The sequence below is a fragment of the Peromyscus californicus genome, unplaced genomic scaffold (assembly GCF_007827085.1).
Source record: "Peromyscus californicus insignis strain IS unplaced genomic scaffold, ASM782708v3 Scaffold_3__1_contigs__length_106647218, whole genome shotgun sequence".
NCBI lineage: Eukaryota > Metazoa > Chordata > Mammalia > Rodentia > Cricetidae > Peromyscus > Peromyscus californicus.
The window spans coordinates 49,341,136-49,366,483 of record NW_026294551.1 but is presented as its reverse complement, the minus strand read 5'-3'; the positions used below and the strand labels follow the sequence as shown (position 1 = coordinate 49,366,483).

At 45.3% G+C, this 25,348-nt stretch overlaps 2 protein-coding genes across 3 annotated transcripts in view; one reads left to right on the top strand and one right to left on the bottom strand.

Moving 5' to 3' along the window:
- Positions 1-19,618, top strand: part of Trpv3 (transient receptor potential cation channel subfamily V member 3) — a 39,071-nt gene extending 19,453 nt beyond the window's left edge. Inside the window, exons 11-18 of the mRNA XM_052756363.1 lie at positions 37-138; positions 1,342-1,415; positions 4,697-4,862; positions 7,322-7,388; positions 8,601-8,875; positions 9,992-10,104; positions 10,288-10,367; positions 10,715-19,618. Of these exons, the coding sequence (XP_052612323.1) occupies positions 37-138; positions 1,342-1,415; positions 4,697-4,862; positions 7,322-7,388; positions 8,601-8,875; positions 9,992-10,104; positions 10,288-10,367; positions 10,715-10,812 (975 nt within the window). The 3' untranslated portion in view covers positions 10,813-19,618. The remainder of the gene's footprint in view (positions 1-36; positions 139-1,341; positions 1,416-4,696; positions 4,863-7,321; positions 7,389-8,600; positions 8,876-9,991; positions 10,105-10,287; positions 10,368-10,714) is intronic.
- Aspa (aspartoacylase) overlaps positions 19,356-25,348 on the bottom strand; it is a 19,508-nt gene continuing 13,515 nt past the window's right edge. The window contains exons 5-6 of one of the 2 annotated variants that reach the window (XM_052756361.1): positions 24,942-25,051; positions 19,356-21,707 (exon numbers count right to left, since the gene is read on the bottom strand). In XM_052756361.1, the coding sequence (XP_052612321.1) occupies positions 21,510-21,707; positions 24,942-25,051 (308 nt within the window). In that variant the 3' untranslated portion in view covers positions 19,356-21,509. The remainder of the gene's footprint in view (positions 21,708-24,941; positions 25,052-25,348) is intronic. The other variant, XM_052756362.1, reaches the window with a different exon arrangement.

Genomic DNA, 25,348 nt, shown 5'->3' with positions numbered 1-25,348 from the left:
TCCTCATCTTTACCATTCTCTTCCTTTCTTCCCCAGGACCTCCCACACCCCTTGGCCCTGGCACACAAGATGAGTTGGCTGCAACTGCTAGGGAGGATGTTTGTTCTTATCTGGGCCACATGCATCTCCGTGAAAGAGGTGAGTGCATTTCTTCTAGACTGCCCCTTGAGGCCAATAAGGTGGGAGCAGGGCTGGCTTCTGCTGCAGCCTGTATTGCTACTACTTAGGGGTTTCAGGAAGGTATTTCCTTTCTAGGCCTTAGATTCCTAAGTTATAGTACAGAGAATAATGAATAAAACAGGCCTATTCTATCTGCTCCAATCCCTCCTCCGTTCATCTGTTGAGTTGTCCACCATGTACATATCCTTCATGCCACTCTGTGTCCATCATTCTTCCTTTTTTTTTTTTTTTGTCTGTTTGTTTTTTCGAGACAGAGTTTCTCTGTGTAGTTTTGGTGCCTGTCCTGGATCTCACTCTGTAGTCCATGCTGGTCTCGAACTCACAGAGATCCGCCTGGCTCTGTCTCCTGAGTGCTGGGATTAAAGGCGTGCGCCGCCACCGCCGCTGCCGCCACCACCACCACCACCACCGCCACCACCACCACCCGGCTCTTATTCTTCCTTCTTGTTTCTACCACTTTGTCACCTGCCTTTTTCATCTACCCAGTCACTCATTCATCCATTCCAAATCCGACACAATCTCAGCATCATACTTCTGGTCTTTAGCCAATCATTTTCCCTATCTGTTGGTCCATCCATCCATCCACTCGCTCACTCATGTACCTTCCTGCTTACCCTTTCAACCAGCCGATGAATCAACCTGTAGACTTTGAGCCCTTTGTACCTGGGACCCTGGAAAGTGTGTGTGACAGGATGGAGGGAGTTAGCCTTTCTTTAGCTCAGCTTTCTAATGGGCACAAGCATTTAGACTGTAAGGTGGGTCAGAACAGTGTTTAGAGGGAGGGAGATGACTTGTCTGGGAGTGGGAGCAGGGATGGAACCTTTGTCAGTATGGTAGGACAGGGCAGGGAGGCCATGAGAAGCAGCAGGCACAAAGGCTCAGAGGCTGGAAAATTAGGCCACATTTGGTGGGTAGCTATAGTAACTGTGTGGCTTTGTGATTTGTGGGCTGAGGATAGGATAAGAGTAAGAAGCCTGTGGGAGGGGTCACCCTCATGGAGGGCTCAGTGATGTTCTCCAGGCACAGGCCAGCTTCCAAATCCCACCCCTGGCTGAGTTGTCAGATACAGAGTCCTCCCAGAATCTCCACTGGGGCAGTACTTCCTAGAGCCTTGAGTGAGGGCAGGAAGGGGGTTAAGCTTGTCTTTTCTGTTGACTCCAGGGCATTGCCATTTTCCTGCTGAGACCCTCCGATCTGCAGTCTATCCTGTCAGATGCCTGGTTTCATTTTGTCTTGTAAGTAGGTCCCTTTGGTCACAACTCATAGGAAGGGCTGAAGACTCTGGAATAGGCCTCCAGCTGTGCCGCCGTGTCTAAGCATCCCCTTATCATTATGGTCCAGAGACCCCCTCTGCCTCTTCTAGACAGAGATGCGTGGAGATACCTGTGAAGAGGATCAGGAGCTCTTAGGACAGAGCCTGTCCTGATGGCAGGGGAAGGCTAACTCCGTCTCTCAAAGTCCCAAATGGCAGGCACCCCAGAGAAGTAGAAGCTTGGGCAGTCCTATTGGTGTTCACACACAGCAGTGTGTCAGGGCGATCCCTTCCAGCCTCAATGATACCTCAAAGTTGCCATCCGAGACCGAGGTTGGTCAGGACTAGAAGGCTCCTGAGAAATCAGGCTCATCTAGAGCCACCCCTGGAGTTCTTGGAGCAGGGCAGTAAGTCATATACCATGATGCAGTGCCCCAGCCATGGGAGAACCCCAGCTGTTGCTGTGTTGATGGCCCTGGTCCCCACCCCCCAAGAAAGCCCAGCTTAGCAGCCTCTCTGCATGAAGTCATATGCAGCTGACACTGAAGGATCCTCTGACACCTCCCATCCCCCCGCCCCGCCGTCACCCTTAATGAGCCCAGGCAGACCCAGCCTGGCTCTGTGGTAATGTCATGGAGGCCACAGCTGAGGATGAAGAATGCTGGTTCAGCTGTGGCACACTATTGATGTCTCTCTTTGGAATATGTAGGAGGTGGATGTTTCTAACTGTGTGTGTGTGTGTGTGTGTGTGTGTGTGTGTGTGTGTGTGTGTGTCCCTGCACGTGTACAGGAGTGCATGTGTGTGTACGTAGGTCAGAGTTTGATGTTAGGTATCTTCCTCAATCATTCTCTGCCTTCTTTTTTGAGACCCTTTCCTTTTTGAGACATGGTCTTTCACGGAATCTGGAGTTCCCTGATTGTCTAGACTGGCTAGTCAACAAGCCCCGGGGATCTGATCCTCGATCCTCCTATTTCTGCTTCCCCATGGGCTGAGATGGTGAGCACTCACTGCCACACCTGGCTTTTTCACATGGGCGCTGGGGATCTGAACTCAGGTCCTCATGGTACGTTTATGCCAGCCAAGCCATCTCCAGCACCCACCTAGGAGTTTTATGAAGTGTGTACCGGCTCTAGAGCAGTGGTTCTCAACCTGAGAGTCACGACCCCTTTGGGGAGTCAAATGACCCTTTCACAGGGTTCACCTAAGACCATCCCGAATATCAGATATTTACATTACAATTCATTATAGTAGCAAAATTACATTTACGAAATAACAGTGAAAATAATTTTATGGTTGGGATTACCACAAGATGAGGAATTGTATTAAAGGTTGCAATATTAGGGAGGTTGAGAACCACTGATCTAGAGGTATGAACTGAGTTCTTCATCGACCAAGGACAGGTTCAGTAAGTGGACAGGCCAGATAGACACTGCCCCAGGATGCAGGGCACATGTGTGCCTGCCACTGTTGAGAAAGTTTGATCGCTCCAGAGAAGACATGTTTACACAGTCTCTGGTCCTAGTGCATTACGTCCTGGTCTTCTGCTTCTCCTTTGTTTTGTTACGGTAGAGGAAGGTAGGGCCAGCCTTCCTCACCGCAGTCCTTAGTGCGGTTCATCAGGCCTTTGTGCCTCACTTGCGGGAAAAGCAAGCTTGCTGCCACCTAAACTTGATTAGATACTTTGTAACTGTGCAAACACTAGACGCACAAGAGTATTTTCAACTAGGTGTCTGCAAAACTGCAAGGGTGGGCAGTGTTTAGGAGGATGTTTTCATCATGTATGCTTGTTGTATGCTATATTTATTGTTTGGAAAAGTTTCATATATAATACATTTTCACCAAATCCAACTGTTACTCTCACCCCTCCACCACCTCTCATATTCCTCTACCGCTTCTCCCTCCCGATTTCATGTGCTCCTTTTGTGTTTTTGGAGATAGGGTTTCACTATGTAGTTGGCTCAGAACTCACTATATAGACAAAGCTGGCAACCCCCAGGGGCTATACCGCCAAAGAAAATATCTCCCTCCCCCAGCAGCCATCAACAGCCAGTATCTCCTCAGCTATGGGTGGGACTTCGTGGGCCCCTCCCCTACTCATGCTGGGAATTTTGGTTGGCTTGATCCTCTGCAGCTCTTGTACATGCTGCCAGAGCCGCTGTGATTCTGATATATACCAACCCTGTCATACTCAGAAAACACTGCTTTGCAGCAGGCTTCCCCAACCTCTGGCTCTTGTAATCATCCCGCCACCTCTTCCACAATGATGTATCACATAAAAACTAACATCTTTAAAATACTTTTAAAATATTTATTTAATTACATATGTGTGTGTGTGTGTGTGTGTGTGTGTGTGTGTGTGTGTGTGTGTGTGTGTATGTGTGTGCAGGCAGGGTGGAGGGCACATGCCATCACTGAAGTCATGCCATATATGGAAGCCAGAGGACACCTTCTGTTCTGTGAGTTCCAGGAATCAGACTCAGGTCTTCAGGCTTGGCAGGAAACACCTTTACCGCTTCAGCCATCTCACTACCCACAAAGCCTCCATCTTAACCATTTTCAAGCGCAGGTCAAAGCTGTGGCATATACGTGGTTGTGCACCCAGCCTCCAGGTTGCTTTTCTTCTTGTGAAACTGAAACCCTGTACCGAGTGAATCACAACCCCCATCTGTCTTCCCCTCTGGCAACCACCCTTCTATTTTTGGTCTCTGATTTTGACCACTCTGGGTACTTTTCACATAAGTAGAAAGACGGTAACTGTCATTTTTATAACTGTCTTGCTTCATTGAGCATACATCATACCTTAAAATGATAAAGGAGTAGTAGGCTTTGGGAGACTTTAAAATTATAATTAATTTCTGAGTATGAATGTTGGAAGATTTGTAATTTTTATTAAAAATACACTTTTTTACTAAATCATTGCCCTAGTGTTTCTCACATCTATGTGGGAATCGTAACCATGTAGGTGATTTCCAAGCCATCCGGCCTGCGGGCTGTATGCCAGAGTCTGTTGGCATCCTGGGTATGTAAATATGTATATATATTTTAAGTCCCTGTCAGGTTCAACCAGCCCACACTGGCCCTGTCTTGCAGCTAGTGATGCGGTTTACACTGCATCAGACCCAGCTGAATGGATGACAGGCAGACTTATTTGTCTCATCAACACCAGCCTCCAGGGTGACCCTTGAGAGGTTAGGGTTTGGGGGATGAATGTTTCTGCCTGCTGCTGAGAAGTAAGGCCCTTGTCTCCTGTGTCTCCTGAACAGTTTTGTCCAAGCTGTGCTTGTGATACTGTCTGTCTTCTTGTACTTGTTTGCCTACAAAGTATACCTCGCCTGCCTTGTGCTGGCCATGGCCCTGGGCTGGGCGAACATGCTGTACTACACGAGAGGCTTCCAGTCAATGGGCATGTACAGCGTCATGATCCAGAAGGTATGCTGGGAACTGTGCAGAGAGCCCTTTGAGAGCAGAGCTTCCCCTTTTCAGATGCAGAAACTAAGATGTGGAGTGATAATCAGTAATCCAGCACTTTCTCCAAAATGCTACAATCTTCATTTGGTTTTGGTCAGATGTTAAATGTCCAGCCCTTAACTGGGCTTGTTGGGCATTGGATAGGAGTATACTTTATGAAGGAAATGTTCTGACCCTTGAGCAACTGGGAAAATATCTAACAATTGCCCTTTGCGATATATGTGCGGGTGTATGCCTACATGAATGCATAGACAAGTGTATATACATTGCATAGGTACATACATACAATAGTCATACAATTTTGCTCTATGAAGGATGTCACCAGCCTGCAGTTGCAGCTGACAAGTGAGCACTGCTCCTGTCTGACCTGAAGGCCGGTTGATGTTTTACTTTGTAAGCAGTGATGTGAGATGAAGCACTGGAGACTTAGCCTTGAGCTTGTTAGTCAAGCTGAGAGCAACTGCTTTGCTGAACCGGGTAACTGTTAGCAAGCACCAGAAGGGTTGATAACATTCCTGTGCTAGTCATGATGGAACAGCGAGAGACAGCCCATTCTTAAAAATATCATATTTTAACTAATGTTTTAAAAATTTCATACATGCATACAATGTATTTTGATCATATTTACTTGACTCCTCTGCCTAACTCTGCCTAACTTCTCCTTCCCTCACCCACCCCTCTTAACTTCATGTTCTCTTTTCTTTAAAAAACCCACAAATATATATATATATATATACATATATATATTTATATATCCACATATGTATATAATACATAATACATATATGATATATATAAAACCACAGACACACACACACACACACACACACACACACACACACACACACACACCCCTAATTATTCCAATCTGTGCTGAGCATATACTCTTGGGTGTGGAGTCATCCACTGCAATGTGATCAACTTAGTCAACTTAACAAGGCCCCACTCTTAAAGAAAAACTGACCCCTTCTCCCCCAGAAGACATCAACTGTCAATAGCTCCTCAGCTAGGGGTCGGGGCTGGTGATCCCCGCCCCACTCCATGCTGGAATGTTGATTGGCTTTTATTCTACAGGCAACAGTTGCAGTTCATTGGCACAGTGGTCCTGGCATGTCCAGAAGACACTGTTTCCATCTGCTCTCCCCTGACCTTTGTTCTTACCGCCTTTTCGCCCGTTATCCCACAGTGGTCCCTGAGTCTTTAGGGGAGGGATATGATATAGATGTCCCACTTGTGGCTGAGCTTCCACAGATACTCATTCTCTGTACTTTGTCCAGTTGTGAGTTTCTGACAGCCCACATTTTAAAGTTTAATCTGCCTTGACATTTTCTGGGTCATTGTCTTGAATCTAGATGTAGACATCCAGAAAACAAAGAACATTTTGTTGGTAGGATTTAAATATTTGTAGCACTGCCAATTTTCATGGAATAAATATTCCTACTATGGCGGACTTTCAGTTGCTGACATGTCAGTTAACACAGTTGGGAAGAGATGCGCAGTTGCACATTATTACATAGTATTTCCACTATCTGGTTACAATAGCTATAAATAATCCCCCAGACCATAGATAATTGTATAATGTAGAAAAATAACCAGATAATTCTCAATTTTGAATATTTATTATCTTATAATGTAGCTTAATTATAAATTTATGTGACTAAAATTTTATTTTGAGGCAGGTTCTTAATATAGCACTCAGGTTGGTTAGACGCTCATGGGCTTCATGCCTCAACCTTTAGCATTCTTGGGTTATAGGCATGCTCCACTATGTTTGACTTACATGATCGAATATTTTTGCAATACATTTTTTCTTATTATTTATTGAGCTACATTTGAAAATTTGTGTTCATTTAAAGTGTAGAATTAGGTATAGCTATGTACTGTGAAGTGATAATCAATTTCAACTTAGTTAACACAGCCATCAGGTCCCATAGCTACCATTTATATATGTTAGAACACTGCAGACCTCTGATTTGGGCACACTTCAACCACACAATCTGGTATTTTTCATGAGAGTCCCAAAACTTATTTATCTTACAACTGAATGTTTGGCTCAGTTCGTCCTAATGGCCATGGTCACAACACTCATGCAAATTCAACCATCAGCTTTTAGAAGTTGATATGGGATGGCTCTGACATGCCACTGCCCCCGGGGAGGCCCGGATGTGAGACTCCATAGAGAAAGGCACAGGGTGACTCAGACCGTGACCTGGGAGGTGAGGCTGAGGGAAGAGAGGCCTTGGGAACAAAGCGGGAAAGAAGGCTTCCTGGTAGAGGTGGGGCCTCAGTGGAGCCTGGGAGCATCAAGGGATGAGGAGGGGATGGAGAGGGCCAGAGTGAAGGCAGGTTAGAGTGGGTAGCAGGGAGCTGGTACACAGAGACTGTGTGCTCACATTGGAATCATGTCTGTTTCTTTGCAGGTCATTTTGCACGATGTTCTGAAGTTCTTGTTTGTTTACATCCTGTTCTTACTTGGATTTGGAGTAGGTAATTGCTTCACAACCAACAGTCACTCCCGTGCTCGTACAGCACTTCATCCGGAGGGCAGAATGACAGAACACACAGCGGCCTCAGCAGCGGCCATTACAGCACTTGCCACATTGGTGTTTGCCAAGCAGAAGCTTTTTTTCCCTTCTCTCAGCAACTTGACCAAGCTAGTGTCATCACCCTTGACTCCATGGATTAATTCATGGCTGACACTCTTACCCATCCAGCCTGTGGTTTCCCCAGACTTTCACATCTACCACAATTTGAGATAGGCTCAGTAGATGTCCCCACCCATTCTACAGATGGGGAAACGAGAGCTCACAGAAACTTGATGGGTCGTCTTCAACAACTAGGAACAACCTAGTGCACTGCGGTAGCTTCCTCTGGCCCTCCACAGCTTGTGACTCTCACAGTTTGCTTCAGATATCTCTGTGAGAGTTAACAGTTTGTGGGGGGTCAGAGATATGGAGGCGCTTTTTAAAAATCCAGTGGGAGCAGCCTAACCCAATATTATTTCTAACCACTGCACAGACAGATGGCATGTTTTTCTCTATATCAATTTTGTGAGTTATTTTTCTTCATTCAGTGACTGTTGACTCAAATTAGGCAGCTGCTCTCATCTGTCTGATGCCTTTTCTGGGACAGATGTTGCTTATTTATTTGACCCTTCACCTGTTTGCTTTTCCCTCCACACATTCACTCACACATGAGCCAGCCCATTCATTCACACATAAGCCCACCCGTGCACTCACACCTGAGTCCACCCATTCACTTACCCAGCAACAAAAAAACGGCTGGGGTGTGTTGGAGAGAAGAGAAAAGCAAGCCCAGATCTTGTTCACAGGGAACTCACAATACAGCATTAAGAGGGGATGCAGGTCTTGGGAGAGACCACTCAGACTACATACAGTCAGAACCTTTGTCTATAGGGAGCTAGGGTCACACACAGGGTAAGTGGTAACCCTGATAGACTGTGGATGAGTGAGGGCCAAGCTGAGGGTACAGGAGGGGAGAAGAGGGTGGGCTTTAGTGGACAGGAAGGGCTTTCTGCAGGTTGGATGGGAAAACTAGCTTCATTAGGCTTCTGGGAAACCTGAGATGGGATGGAGGGGAGGAGAGATGGGTGTTGAGAGGTCAGAAGGAGGGAGGCAGCCGAGTTCTTTGAGTAGCCAGCCAGCAGAGAGCCCAAGACCACCCGTTTTGTGCCCCCAGCACTGGCCTCGCTGATTGAGAAGTGCGCCAAAGACAAAAAGGACTGCAGCTCCTATGGCAGCTTCAGCGACGCGGTGCTGGAGCTCTTCAAGCTCACCATAGGCCTGGGCGACCTGAACATCCAGCAGAACTCCACCTACCCCATCCTCTTTCTCTTCCTTCTCATCACCTATGTCATCCTCACCTTCGTCCTCCTCCTCAACATGCTCATCGCCCTGATGGGGGAGACGGTGGAGAACGTCTCCAAAGAGAGTGAGCGGATCTGGCGCTTGCAGGTGAGCTGAGCAGAGGTCTCTATAGGGACTTGGCTCAGCACTTCATCTTGAGGTGTTGCACGGCCATCAGCACCAGTGGATCTGGGGTGCATCCTGAGAATCTTCTTAAGCCTTACTGTAGGTTCTTTGAGAACAGGGTTTCGAACAACAGCACATAAAGGGAATGCAGACTTTGGGGGTGCTTTATTCATTGTTATCCATGACATGTGGACATTGAAAGGTGACCTCAGAGCTTAGTCCTCCCTCAACTTGATGTGCCATGCTTTGCTGACACCTATGGGAGGCCTGCCCCTTTCTGAACAGAAACAGAGGAGGAGTGGATGGGGAGGGAGAGGGGAGGTGGTGGGAGGGAACAGAAGGAGAGTAGGGAGGGGAAACTGCAGTCGGATTGTAAAATAAATGAGTTAATTAAATTAATAATAATAAAAAAAGAAAGGTGACCTCAGGTTGAAGTAGGGGAAGTAAGAGTCTGGAACATGAAAGTGCCATTTCTGCTCTGTTCTATCCTGGACTTCTCATTTCTCACTCCTGAGAACAGCTCACAGTGTGGGTCCTGTGGTGTTGACCAGATTTGTGAGCTGACTAGAAATGATGCTGCTTAGGAAGTGGTTGTTGGAAGTAGGTGTGTAGGAGGGGAGCATCACTTCAGATATCTGCAGAGCTGCCTGCAAGGGAGGGACACACAGGGAGAGAAGCTTCCATTCAGCACAGAGGGTTCTAGTTACCAGAACCTTTTAAACTAGATTGTTAAAACTGTGGGAGACTGGACACATAAACGGGAAAACTTCCATGGAGCCCAAGCCTGGGGGAGAGTGTGGGAATGTTTGACTTCTGAACATTTGCAGTTCCAGGACCCCAACATTTCCGTTAGGAGGCTCCTGATGTCCAGATATACTCTTTATGTCAAGCTTAAAGCAATTTAGCCATCTGTCCCCAAGTTTCTGCTTTCTCATGTTTGAATTCTGTAGACTACCTCAACCATCAAGACCTATGCATTAAGTACAAGTGAGGCTGGAGTGAGCTATTAGATGGGGTACCTGTGGGTATACCCTCCTCTGGAGCAGGGCTCATAGAGCAGGCTTGGAGAAACCAGTTTAGGTTTTTTTATTTCCCCAGAGAGCCAGGACCATCTTGGAGTTTGAGAAAATGTTACCAGAATGGCTGAGAAGCAGATTCCGCATGGGAGAGCTGTGCAAAGTAGCAGATGAGGATTTCCGGCTGTGTCTGCGGTAACAAAGAGGGAAGGGCTGTGGGGCAGTAGTCTTTGAGGTAGGTAGGGTCAGCAAATGGGAGGTTGGGGCATCCACATATCTGTGACAGTCAGAAGAGGAGCTATGTAGAAACTGGGACACCCCAAATGTGTTTACTGAGATGCGATCATGAAGTAGTGATTACCATGGCCACACATGCAGGATCAACGAGGTGAAGTGGACGGAATGGAAAACACACGTGTCCTTCCTTAATGAAGATCCAGGGCCCATAAGACGGACAGGTACTATTGCTGGGAGGTGGTGTGAGATCCTCTTTGTAGACCATGTGACTTCATGTGAATCAAGACCAAGAGCCCTGGTTTTCCTACCTGTGAAACTGGAGGTCCTCCTCAGCTCTGACTCTCTGTAGCACTATTTAGAACAGCTTTTGAAAATTGAGTGGTTGGGGGCTGGGGTGTAGCTCAGGCCTTGGGTTCAATCCTCAGCACCACCAGGAAAAAGGATTGCACTAACACATAGGAACAGGGCAGAGTGATGTACTTCTAACCTCTCTCTCTCTCTCTCTCTCTCTCTCTCTCTCTCTCTCTCTCTCTCTCTCTCTCTCTCTCTCTCTGTCCCTTTCCCACAGCAGATTTGAACAAAATTCAAGATTCTTCCAGGTGCAATAGTAAAACCACCCTCTATGCATTTGATGAACTAGATGAATTTCCAGAAACATCGGTGTAGAAGCATGGCTTAGAGCTGGTACGAACACTGTGGTCTGATCCTGAGGTGCTGTGCAGAGTGCTGAATTAGGAGCAAAATGCTCCTCACACTGATTGGTGGCTGCTGAGGGGCTGCTGTCAGGATCTGAAAGGAAAGCACCTTGGGTTTTGTGACTTGAGGGAGGTGAGTACAAACTGGTGACCTGCGGCCCTGAGTCTGGAAGTCTCCTGAAGTCCAGGGTGAGGCACCTGCAGGTTGGCTCGGCTCCAAGACACATGTGCTGGGGAAGGAAGGAAGGAGATGGGGTCTGAGGAGTGGGGAGCAGCCTTCCCTCCTGCTATGGCCCTATTGTTGGGGCCAGCTGCAGCCCACAGATTCCTCCTTTACCTCCCCAACTATGACTACATCTCCTGAATTTGTGGGAGACTTTTGATCCTGTCCCAGAATATGCAGAGGGCCTGAGCTAAGCCAGATCTTCTGGGGAACGAGGGGAGTGAGCTATGGAAATGCCCTTCCAGAGCCTCCAGCAAACAGGAAACTGGACTCCATCCTTGGAATGAAATCCAAGGCTAAAACTGTCTCCAACCGAGAGACATTTTTAATAGTGAATTGGCACAAGGTTTTTATTTTTAGTTCAGAAAAGCCATTTCAGTTTTGAACGAAAATTACTTCAGATGAAGTAAACAACTTTAAAAGCTGAGAACTAGATTTTAGGCTTTTGGACTAGATGTAAGTATTATATACTAGGTCTCAGGGTAGCCAGAGTCAGGACAATAAGCTTTTCTTCACATACACGAAGCCTGAGGGAGACAGGCTGTGATCTGGGGGAAGGGTTTGGTGCCTGTCCTATTCCAGTCTCACCCAGTGCTGGCCTCACTTTGTCTGAGACAGAAATAGCAGTGATCTGTTTACAGGGTCTTCAAACTCGGAGGTGACGAGCACACACACTGTTTCACATTGGGGGAATTCAGCAAGATACCTGAAATGCACTGCTAGCATACATTTTTGTTAACTGTGAATTTTGAATCTGTAGCAGAAGCCTTCTGAAGAAAGAAGGTCTGCCAGATTGGGGCTTATTTTCATATCCTCAGCCTCAGATTTTTCTTCTTCTTGAAATTTCAGTCATTTTGGGGATAGAAGAACTTTTCCAGTGACTAGAAATGCAATAACCCCTCCCCACTCTTCTGTTATTTACTAAAAGGATTCACATGGAAAGGTGTGAGATGGAATTATAGATCATTACAAAGATTTAAAAAAACGTTAAATGGATCAGAAATAAGTTTGGTCTTTAGAAAACTTGGCATTTGGTGAGCTAATCTGACTGGAGATCAGGTAATGCAGTCCATTCTGGCAGTCTTCTCCATTCTGGAAGGTTCTGTGTGCCAGCTTAGCTGGGCAGGTGAAAAGTTGGCCATTCCATCCTGCATGGCCAGGTAGAGCACTGGAGACTGCCCAGACTGCCCAGTTTGCAGCAGCCAATGTCTGCTCAACCTATTGGGGTCTCTAGTGTTCAAAGATCACACTCAGGTAGGGAAGATGATAAAGCATGCTTGTGTCTCTGGAAAAGAGAATATTTGAGGGGGACATCATGGACAGAAAGAGCAGATATGTTCCCGATGGGCAGAAATGGTGACAGAAATAGATTAAGATTGTGGTTCCATTCAGGAAACAGCTGCCTCAGCTTTTGGAGGTGTTCAAGAAATGAGCACTTATGGGGGGAAGATGTTGACGAAAGCAACCAGGTGAATTTAAGGTTCCTAGATGTCCTACAAACCAGTATTATACAGGTGGAGTCCCTCTGAGTTATCTTGAACAGATGTCCTTGTTTGAAGTGTAACCATTGGCTCTAGGGAGCTAGGACTCTAGCTTTGTTTTGACTTGAAGTTGGTAGATAAAACCACTTAGCTCTGCCTTTCCCACTTGGATGGAAGGTGGGGGAATTTGGAAGATAGAAACAACAAGCTGGACCTTCGTCTTCTTACTTGTTGTAGAGATCTGCTTTCTGTGGATCCAGATGGAATTTGTTGACAAAACCATTTCTGAACTGGATATTCATCTAAATGTGAGATTCCCCAAAGGCTTTCAGCCCAGAGGGTCAAGCTAAGAGGGTCCACGAAACCAAGGAAGGGAAGTTTGACAAAAAGTGTCCTGCTCAAAAGGACCAAATCTCTCACCATATGCCTGGACACTCAGGCTCTGGAATGAACATAGACTTGTTCAAAGTCATGTCAGAGCAGGTGAGGCTAGGATGTCCTCATATCTGGGCTACAGGTATCCTTCTGCACAGCTTTTATCATCAGGTCTTTTTGTAGTTGGCACATTAAGGGGCTAGTTTTTTTTCCCCTCACATGACTTGGAAATTAGCATTGTCCTTACAACCCCAATGACAAGTCTACATGTCAAATGTGCCTAAATCCACACAATAACAACATAATAACAAAAACAACACACACCACTGATTCCATGGGCCTATCAGGACATCTTAAAACTCCATGATTTACATTTCAGTAATGTAGGGGGAAGAGGTTTTCCAGGGATGGGATCGAGCATACTCAGTAGTGGCAAACCCTGTTTTGGCTGAACATTTCCCCAGGAAGAGATCTGTATTCTAGATATTAGGTCATGTGTCTGGAATAATACAGGTGCTTACCTTCCTTCCTGGTGTCGGGGGAAGGAGTAATAAGTTGTACTGTGAAGTCATTGAGCTCTTAGGCACCTGCCCAAGAGAGTACAGTATTATTGAGGTTCCTTTCCTTTCTCAGGGCCTGGTGACTGTCTCCTTTGGCTCTGGGTGAGGCTCAGGGAGACAGGCCCTCACCAGAGTCTGTAAGCCATACTTGACTTCTGCATTGACTTAGATGTTTTTAATCTTATTTTATAGTTACTGTGACCTTAGTTCCAGATACAGAATTATCATCTTGTTCTCACTGGATGTGCCTGATTCTTGTAAAAATTAATTTATAGACTGTTCTTAGTATTGTATGTGTGAAATTACATGTTCAAGAAATCATAAAAAGGAAGACTGCTTTGGTCTCATTGAGGAAATAGTTTTGACTTCTAATAAATATTTATTTTGTCATGCCATGGCCATGATTTTGTCTTTGCCTTGTATGTGTGAATATGAAGACCAACTAAAAATCCTAGAGGGTTTCTTAACAGGAATGGGTAAAAGTAAGATTGGTGTTTGGATCTAAAGCATTGCTGCTGGATCCCATTCAGCGGCAGAGCCAGCATGCTGCGTTACACGTCACCTTCGTGCAGTGTCTACATCTCAAAGTGCATACACAACTGGCATCCTATTTGAGGTATTTGTCAACTTTGTTTTAATTTTAAAAAAGATTTACCTTGGGGCTGGAGAGATGGCTCAGTGGTTAAGAGCACTGTCTGCTCTTCCAGAGGACCCGAGTTCAATTCCCAGCACCCATATGGCAGATCACAACTGTCTGTAATTCCAGTTGCAAGGGATCTAACACCATCACACAGTCATACAGGCAGACAAAACACCAATGCACATAAAACAACAAAATAAATCATTAAAAATTAAAAAAGATTTATCTTAATTTATGTGTCTGTGTGTGCATGTGCTCATGGAGGCCAGAAGAGGGCACCACTTCTGGAGCTGGAGTTACAGGTGGTTGTGAGCTGTGTTGGGAATCCATTTCTGGTTATCTGCAAGATCAGCGAGTTCTTTTAACTACCAAGTCAACTCTCCAGCCTGATTCAGTAGCTTTTGAAGTTATAGGAAATCACAGCCAGATGATGTTAGCAGTTCAGGCCTTCCGACTCTCCAACTCTATCCATCATGTTTTGCTGGTTCTCTACCTGTCTTGCATACATGTAAACCCGTGGCTTCTCCTTGAGACAAGAAGGCATAACTCCCTGCTCTCTAACATCCAGGATTTCCATGATGAGGCAATGAGAGTTGCCATCAGACTAACTCTTCCATTTGGGCGTTTTCCATTCTTTTGGGTTACCTCATAGGATGGGAATTTCTGATTTGAATCCCAAAACATCGCTTTTGTGGTAATGGATTACAGAAATTGCAACTGATTTATTATCAGGTGGAATACTACCTTTGATGATTTATTTACTTACTTTACTGAATAACTTAATTCGGAATAATTTCTTTCCTTCTATCTCTGGTTGAAAGGCAAAGAAGTGGGAATTGCACAGTCACATCCCAGGTTAAACAGATTTTGTCCATAATCTAGGAATGATCTGTGAATGGTGATATTCTGGGTGGGCTGATAGAAAAAGGGCGAAATACCTGTGGTAGGACATACTTCTATTGGTTGTAGTATTAAGGCCACCCCACGTAGTTAAAAGGGAGATTTATTTTGTGGGGTAACTTACAAGTGAAGGGATAGGTTACAGGGTCTGGAAAAGGTGTAGTGCAGTCCAGCAGTGTTCTCTGGAAAACTCTGCTCAATCTACCTCCAGCGTCCAGGATCTAGGAACCAAGAGAGCCGGCACATCCGGATCTCGGGTCTTCAGGGTTCTCTTTCGGCCCCGCCTTGTAGCCATGACAGTTACTGAAACCTCAATGGGTGTAGTACTTCTAGGTCAAAGCTGGAACAGCTACCCACTACATACTTCTGTGGCTGGAATGCCTAGGTCATTAGGCATGAACATTTTTATGGTTGTTGATACTGTGAGAAATTACCTGCTTAAAGGATCACTGTCTTTTTAGTCAGCTACATTACAAAGCACTTAATAAGGTTGATTACCTGAACAACGTAGTTTTCTGAGTTGCTGGATATAGGTCACAGTTTAGTGGGTGGGGAAATCAAGATCTGGAGGCAGGTGGAACAGTGTGGAAAAGTTGTAATGCTTTTTTTTCTGGCCCAAAGATCCAGGTTCTCTGAAGTTTAGTCAGACCAGTATCAAGAGATGCTGCCTTCGTCACCTCTCTGACCAGGAGAGCAAAGTTCTGCAGAAAGGAAGGATCCAGCCCAGTTCTGCAGACATGTGCCTCACCTACTGAGTGTGAGGACTTAGTCCCAACTCTACTAAAATTGGACACTCATGACGTGCACTAACAGAGAATACAAGTGTAAATAATCAGAAGGGGCTGGAAAAGGGGGAGACTGAGTATTTATTATATACCACGTGCCATACATTTTTGCATCCCTTGTCTCCAGTAACCTTTGCCACACTCCTGGTGGATTCTCCATTTCCTTCATCAGTTGTCTGGTTCTGTTTTCCAGTAGCTACCTCAAAACTGTCACTGGTGACTCTGTCACTTCCCTTTCCATGTCTGTAGTTGGTTTAGTCTCCTAGCTGGTAGTGGAAATGGAGACCATCAGATGGGGACACCTTCAGATGGGGATACCTTCAACTTTTGACCATCAAACCTATGATTTCACTTGTATCCACATCTAAGCAGTACCACTTTCTTGTGAGTTCTTAGGTCATTTCATGTGGCAAAAGTTAATTTTCCACTTAATAGATTTATTACTAAAATAGGATACTTGCATTGAACTAAATTAGCCTATCAATAGTTACCATGGTTCTAGTAATCCCCTCTCCCCAATTTGTAATATAACAACCTCCTATAGACTCCAGGTTTTGATTGACTTGGTTTTTGAATCAAATCTCTATTTTTTGGGGGGGAGGGCACAAATTCAGGAAATGTCAATCTTCTTTTTCTGGCTTGATAAGATGTAACATTTTGGTCAGTGCCCTTTACTTTGTGCATATCTGAATGGAGTGTGTGCACTGTGAAACCTACTAAGCTTGCGTGGCAGCCATGGTTGGTTGGGATCTTCTACAGGAGTTCCTTTTTGTGCCAAGCATTGTAAAATCCCTCACAGGAGTGCTAAGAACTGTGAAACCACAAGGGGGAGTCCTGAGCATCCTGTGACATCCTGGACAGGAGTTCACTCATCACTGACTTGATCCCTGTTGAGGAACCACTGCCTGCCAAAAACTGTACCAGCTTCATGTGGTTGTGCTGGGGTGGAAGGTATTAGAGGCATCTATCTCTGCAGGTTAAGTGATGAGCCTCCCGAAGACAGTGTAGGAGGGAATGTAGAGATACCAAAAAGCTCTGGGAGTCCCCTAAGAAGCCATTCTCCTTCAGGCTTTGTGTGGGGATGTGTACAAGGCCTTCAGACATGCTTTGGTCCGGTGGCCCTGGTATGTTTCTGACTTGCACCTCCCAGCACCAAGGCCTCGATCACAGCAGTTTCTAGAGTTCCTCTCACTGCCTCTGCTCAGGCTCCTCCTCCTGACTTGGTGACTGTCTGCGGCTCCTCATGGCTCCCTATCCCTGTCCCAGTGGTCCCCTGTGGTCTCAGCATCACCCAGGAGACTCAACAACCCATATCTTCCAGAGAAGGCCTTCCAGATGGTTTCACACTCGCTGGATCAGTTCTCACTTGTCTGATGAAACTTGTCAGGGCTCCTGCTCAGTGTTAAGTGCTATGGATACCGCAAGGAACAAGATGAGCTATCCCAACTCTCCGTGTTCCAGTTTCATCAAAGGCAGAGACACTGTCTCCTGCTTAAACTTTATTAGCTATTGTTCTGGAGTTTTGTGAAGTGATAGGCTGGTAGTGTACTTGTTAGACACAGTGGTCTTACCTAAACCAAGTCACACTAAGAACAAGCCTCACCAGATCCAGGAAGAGTTGGCATGTATGCTGGCTAGTTTTTATGTCAACTTGACACAGGCTACAGTCATTCAGGCAGAGAGAACCTCGACTGAGAAAATGCCTCCATAATATTGGCCTGTAGGCAAACCCGTGGGATGGTTTTTTGATTCATGATTGATGTTGGAGGTCCAGTTCACTGTGGGCAGTGCCATGCGTCTTGGATGATGTAAGAAAGCAGACTGAACAAGCCACGAACAAGCCAGGAAGCAGGGGTTCTCCTTGGCAGCTCTTTCAGTTCCTGCCTTCAGTTCCTGCCCTGACTTTCTTTGCTGATGGACTGTAATATGGAACTATAAGGTGAAATAAAACATTTTTTCCCCTCAAGTTGCATTAGACATAGTGTTTTACCACAGTAATAGAAAACCTAACTAAGATGGGGGATGGGCTTCTAAAGGGAGGAACAACATGGGAAAGCCCAGGGCAGCAGGGACCTTGTATCTGAGAACCGAAGAACCCAGCCTGTGCCCCAATTGCTTGGAGCAAGGGGCCAAGTGACACGGAGATGGAAGGGTGGCAGAAGCCAGAGCATGCAGGATTGGTCTGGCTATGGTGAGGCTTTGAGGTTCTGCACACAGGCTAAGGAAAAGCCACGGCAAGGTTATATAAGGGAATTATTGAGTGTGAGTTTTTCTGGTTTTTCTGGGGCAGCAGTCTTAGAAGGAAGAGGCTTTTCCACCTTTCTGCCATCCTTAGTAAGCCTGAAGTGCAGAAGAGAATGAGTTTCACCTGGGACTAATGGACGTGACATAAGAAGTGATTGGGAAAGAACATGCAAATGTGTCTGGGTAGAGAAATGTGTGTTTGGCGCACACATTTATTCTACCAGCCTTTCTTGGCACATCCTGGGTTGTAGATACTGATGAAGATAGTGTTAATGTTGTCAAGGTGAGATGAAAGGGGAGGAGGGCAAAGGTGCAACTGAGTGAGATAAGGCTTTGCACACACACAGAGAGCTCAGTTGTATTCTGAACCATAGGCTAGGGCAACATCAGTCTGGGGAGGGGGGAAGTGCAGGAAGGTGAGAAAATCTAGAGGAAGAACTAGCTTGGGTGAGGGCATATAGGAACATAACAACATGAAGGACATTGGGACAGAGAGAACAGGAAAGAAGAGACGAATCTGGAGGTTGTGGGGAGGGAAAGGCAGACCATGAAGGGCCTTTTGTGCTAATCTTGAATAACTGATGAAATGCATCTTGGGCACTGGGTACTGAGCTAAGTGCATGCATTCATTAGCTGCTTACTCCTAATAGTGTGCCATTATTATGTTGGTACATAACAATTGCCTTTATTTTATAAATGAGGGGACTGGATATGTAGATTGTTACAGACTCAATCAAGATACAAAATAGCTGAAAGTGGGTAAAACCACACACGTGTAGATTAAATACAGATGTATAGATTAAAATGTATAGGTAATATGCAAAGTGAGGAAGGCAGCTCAGCAGGGATCTTTTAAAGAGGCTTGGGGTTGGGGATTTAGCTCAGTGGTAGAGCTGGATAGATGGCTCAGTGGTTAAGAGCACTGGCTGTTCTTTTAGAGGACCTGGGTTCGATCCCCAGCACCCACATGGCAGCTCACAACTGTCTGTATCTCCACTTTCAGGAGATCTTACATGCTCTTCTGGTCTCAGAGGGCATCAGGAACACAATATGGTGCACAGACATACATTCAGGCAAAACACCCATACACACAAAAAATGTACAGACCTTTATGAAGGTAAAGGTGCTTACAGCCATTAATGACAACCTGAGTTTGATTCCTGGGATCCACACAGTGGAAGGAGAGAACCCACTTCTGACCATTGTCCTCCGACCTTCCCATGTATTTTGTAGCTTACATGTGCATGAACACACACACACACACACACACACACACACACACACACACACAATAAATACATACATGTAAAATAAAAAAATCACATTTCACATTTAATTAGATAGCACCCATTCAGGGTATCATGGCCATAGACAAGATCACATATAATTAGAAACTCTGGAGACTGTAAAGATTGAGTCAAGAAAAATTAGACTTGATAGAAACAGCCAATCTGGAAACTGAAACCATGGCACTCTAAACTGTGCATTTTAACTTTTGTAATTAAATTATGGTGGAAGAATATAGTCTTCTTGCTGTAGCTTACAGCTGTAAAAAAAAAAAAAACTGGCTCAGAGAAAGTGGAAAATAAAAAAGTAGATCAGTGAGACAAGGAGCTTGGCAACACTTGCCTGTAGAAGCTGATTGACATGTCACATTTTAACTATGACATTCAGCAAGAAGAATAGATTTCAAGGACTAATTTTAGCAAGGTACAAAATAGATGTTGAATAAATTGAATATGGGTTGAAATTGGTTTACTGGGATTTTCTCTGGATGAACTCTGTGTGTGTGTGTGTGTGTGTGTGTGTGTGTGTGTGTGTGTGTGTGTGTGTGTGTGGTGTGTGTGTGTGTGTGTGTGTGTGTGTGTGTGTGTGTGTGTGTGTATACTGGACACTCATTGAATTATTGACAGTGGCTGGTATATCAATCTATAGCTGTATCTATTATCTATGTATCTATTCCAGATAATGTATTAGTGTGTGTGTGTGTGTGTGTGTGTGTGTGTGTGTGTGTGTGTGTGTGTGTGTGTATGTGTTCATTTGTGTGTGTACGTTTGTGGAGGCCAGAGGTCCATGTTAAGTACCTTCCCCAGTTACTCCCCACTTTTTTTGAGACAGTCTCTCTCTGACTTTTGAGCTCATTGATTTGGCTAGACTGGCTGGCTGGCAAGCCCCAGGGACCTTCTTGTCTTCACCTCCCCCCGAAATGGGATTTCAGCTGCACTCCACTGTGCCAGGCTTCTTGTCTGGGTGCTAGGAATTGAACTCAGGTCCTCACACTTGCCTGGTGAGCACTTTACCAACTAAGCCATCTCTCCAGCATCAGCGTTAGTATTTTTTGATAAGTATATTGCATCCATAAATGTGGGTTCCAAATCATGGGATAAAAATGCTTCTTACATGATTGCTTTGGCTTCAGAGAGGAATGAAAGGAGGCGAGGGTCACGTAGGGAGCAAAAGGAGGCAGGCAGCTCGGCGGGGATCTTTTAAAGAGGCTTGGGGTTGGGGATTTAACTCAGTGGTAGAGTGCTTGCCTAGCAAGGGCAAGGCCCTGGGTTCGATCCTCAGCTCTGGAAAAAAAAATAAAGAGGCTCATGAGAGGGAAGGGATTTTTGTCACTTGAGACATGGAGGAACTTCTTGAAAACATGTATTTGTGATCCAGAGTCACAAGATTGGGCCACATTTCCATAAGTGCCCACTGTCTTCTGTTACCCACCTTCACCGTTTCTGGTGGTGGCTTCTGGAGACCAAAGACCAGACACTTATACCCTGCTGATTATGAATCTGGGTGACTGTATTCTTTCAGAATGACAGCTGCAGCTGCAAACGTGTATCTTTTTCAAACTTTTCACATCAAAGACAACGATTAGGTCCTTGAGGGGAGTGTTTCTCGATGTATTCATGCATCACCTTTACACCCAGCTTTCACTTCCTGTCACATCTCATCTGCAGAAAGATGTGAAATTGCCTACAGACATCAGTCATTGCTAGAGTTTACAGAATGGACATTTAATACACTGTCATTAATTCAGATGTCAAAACTTAAAAATACCAAGTTTGTACTATTAGTTTTTAGTAGCGCTATGCATTACTTAAAAGCACACATTCAGTCTATTCTCACTGTCTCGCTACATGCTGAGTTGCATGTAGCATTGATTTCAATGTTATGTTTTGAATGTGAAGGTTGTTAACTATGTTGTTACTAGAATGTAATGTAACACAGAAACCAGAAACACACCGGCCTGAATGAGCTATAAGTAGCTCATTCAAAATATATTTGAAAGACGTTTATTAATTTATTCTTTCCTTTCAGAAACCGGCCTGGATGCTTACTGTGTGAGGCATGGGGGCAAGTGCTGAGGAAAAGAATGAGAATAAGGCACAGCTCTGCTCTTGGAGCGCTCACAGAGTTCTCGAGGTTTGCAAGACTCCCTAGAACTGTGAGCTTGCAGTGACTTTTAGTGCAAAGTGGAGCGGATGCTTTTTGCGCTGAGTGTTAGTTTAGTTGTCTTTGCGAATGCTTCTTTTTTTTCATAATATGCAGCTTCATTCACAAACACCGGGTACACGGTACAGTCACCACCCAGCGTAATAATCTTTCCATCAAGAGTCACAAACACGGGATCTCCAGGGTGTAATGGTTTCCAGTCTTGATCCTCTCAGGAGACATCAAAATACATAAATTACATTTAGCTTTTTTCTCCTGTTTTTAATAGACTAACATTGTCTATTAAAAAAGACATTTAGCCGGGCGGTGGTGGCGCACGCCTTTAATCCCAGCACTCGGGAGGCAGAGCCAGGCGGATCTCTGTGAGTTCGAGGCCAGCCTGGTCTCCAAAGCGAGTTCCAGGGGTGCAAAGCTACACAGAGAAACCCTGTCTCGAAAAACCAAAAAAAAAAAAAAAAAAAAAAAAAAGACATTCTACTAAAAAGAGATACAAGAGGATTGCACTGAGACATATGTGAGCCTTCTAACACTAATGCTTCAGACCACAGGAGTCCTAGAACATCTCCACCTTTGCTGTGCTTGCCAAGCACCTGGGGAGGTGGCTGATTCCCTAGGCCAGGACAGAGCCTGGGCCTCTGCATTCCTAACCTTTCCCAGCATCATCGGCATCTGGGAGTCTGTTAGAAAAGTAGATTTTCACCCCCTGCTGAGATCCACTGAATAAAAATCTTCATGTGAGTAAATTGACTGAAATTGGGTAGAGCTGCCCACAGTACATTTTCTCAGCCCTAGCTGCACTTCAGAATCACTTGAGAGGATAACATACTCTTGGACCAGTGAGAGGAGCTGGCTTCATCTCAGAAACACAAAACTAGAATCTTCCATCTCAGGGAGAACAGGCTTAGTAGATATTCAAACATATTTACTGAGATAACACCCTACCAATCTCTCTTATAGAAAACTGAGCATGCACGTGTGTGTGTGTGTGTGTGTGTGTGTGTGTGTGTGTGTGTGTGTGTGTGTGTAGTATTGAGAACTGACTTAGAGTACTGCACATGTGAGCTCTACCACTGGGCTATATATATTCCAAGCCTTTCTATCTTTTACTTGGAGACAGGGTCTTATTAGTTTGCTCAGGCTGGCCTTGAACTCACTCTGTGGCCAAGGAAGGCCTTTAACTGATCCTCCTCCTGCCTTAGCCTCCCCAAGTAGCTGGGATTACAGGCTTGTGCCACCAGACCTGGCTCGAGCCATGCCTTGTGGTCTAACATTTCTAGCGATCTTTTCTGATTTTTGGGACCCAGCACTAATCCCGTTGGTTACTGCCCTCATTCTGCCTTCTCAGCCACCCCAGGATGACTTCTGTATCTTTGAAGGACATCACTGAGGAGGAGACACTTGAACAGACCTGTGTTAGAGGTTGCTGTGGCACATCTTCCCTGAGCTTGTTTTCTCCCTCTCTACCACACACGGTCTTTTAAAACCATAGCTCATGGCTCCTTCTGGTTTCCACTCAGCTTCCACGAAGCTACAGGCAGGATGTGCTCTACTGGTCTGAATCTGTGGGCAGGATGCTTTATGAGGTTGCCTGATGGCTATTAGAATCATTAAGTAGGGATTTGAATTGGATCAGTGGTTTTCAACCACAGATACTCAAGCCAATAATGTCAGATTAGCTGAGATTCTTGGCACTGTTAGTTTTTAGAAAGTTCTCTTTTCTGAAGGGAAACTTCTGGGGGAGAGGGGTGGTGTGTGTGTGTGTGTGTGGGGGGGGGTTTGGGAGAAATGAACGGAGGGGAAATTGTGGTCGGGATGTATTATATGATAAAAGAATCTATTTTTTTTTTTAAACAGAGAAAGCTATTTAGGTAATGTGTCTTCATGGTTGAAAAGCCTTCCTGCTGTCTTTCACCTCTGGGCTCCAAGGTCTTCCCTGGAGTGGGTTTTGTAGCTATTTGGGATCTTTCCTTTTCTTTTGACCTTTCTAGACTTCAGCATCCTAACGCCCCCGGGAGCTCCTTCACTCTGCCATTATTGATTGAACCAGGCAAGGTGTGATACTGGGATTCTGAGGAGAGTCATGGGACCATGTCAGGAATGTCCCTAGAAAGAACAAGTTGAGGGAGGTGTCAACTGTGTGGCCAGCTACAGAGAACACTGGTTGGAGATCTGTCACTCCTAGCTGTGTCTCCATAGGACAGTTCCGATGTTTCCTTTCCCTTTATGACACCCCTTCATCCTACCCTCCCATCTCCCCTCTTTTGGAGACAAGGTTTCCCACCGTAGCCCAGGGTGGCCTTAAATCTGTAATCTTGCTGCCTCAGCTTCCCAAGTGTTGGAAGTGTTGGAATTAACAGCATGAACCACAATGTTGTGCTCAATGTCTATTCTAATGTAAGAATATAAGGGCTCAGAAATTAAAAGCTAGATTAAGGTGTGGTGGCACACTAGTGTAATCTAAACTATGGGAGGCCAAGATAGGAGAATCACAACTTTGAGCCAGCCTGGGCAACAATGGGAAACTTTGTCTCAAAAAATAACAAAACAAGCCGGGTGGTGGCGGTGGTGGGGGCGGCACTTGGGAGGCAGAGGTAGGATGATCTCTGTGAGTTCGAGGCCAGCCTGGGGTACAGAGTGAGTTCCAGGACAGGCTCCAAAGCTACACAGAGAAACCCTGTCTCGATCCCCACCTCAAACAAAACAAAACAAAACAAAACAAAATTAAAACCTAAATAAAATGTATATAATTTTCCTCACCCATTTGCGCATGAATAGGCATTTTCTATTCTAGAAGTCTTGTTTGGATACCTCTCTCCCCTTAGTATGAGGTTATAGTATCTGGTTATCATCATTTCTAGTGTTTCCAGACTATCAATCACATGTGACTATAGGCCACACTCACAGATGTACCCCTAGAGCCAGCACACATATATGGTAAATACCCAGAGAAGGTCTGGGTCCCTCCCTGCTATAGTTTGGGATGGGTGGCGTCTCCCAGTGGTCCAGGCATTAAAGGCTTGGTGCCTAGAGTAGTCCTATCAGGAAGAGATGTGGATCTTTAGGAAGCGGTTCCTTGAGAGAAGCCCTTAGGTCACTGAGGATTCTGGAGGGGCCGTGGTCCTGTCCTGCAAACACTTCACATCCTTGCCTGCATAGTTTGCTTTACCATGTGCTCTTGTTGCAGCCCCAATGTACTGCAGCCACTCTGGAGCCTCCAGAATGGTGAGCAGAATAACACTTTTTTCTCTTTATTAGATTTTTTTTTTTGTGTGTGTGTGTGTGTGTGTGTTGGTTATTTCATTATAGTGATGGAAAACTGACTGATGTGATACTTTAAATACTAATAAATTAGCTAATGTGTACAAAATGCTGTATGAATGGTAAAATTATACCTCAAAGTAGAATACTATAATTTTCAGTATTTCCAAGAAACAAATGTTACCTGCAGATTGGGATGGATAACGGCAGCCACTTCTCCGCTGTCATTCCTTGGGTAATCAACTTTCTCCATTATTTTATAGACTTCAATAGCACAGGGAGGAAATTCTTTTCCTACGGTAAGAAGTGGGGTGTGTTAATCACAGCCAGGAAAAAATGTCCTAGAAAAAGGGGAGCTGACACTTTAGGGAAGGAGGACGAACAACGGAAAGTCAAGAATGCTGCCAGGTGAACGGGCCGTTATGGAGGCTCGTAGACGCCAAGAAGCCAAACCCTCTCTGGAGTTATTCATGTCAGTACACTCCCCACAGAGGCGTGAGACAGGTAGGAACAGAAGGCACACATTTTAGGGTTTGCTAGGACCATGACCAAGAGAGCCTCTGGGTTCTCTTCTCCTGGTTTTCCTGGCTG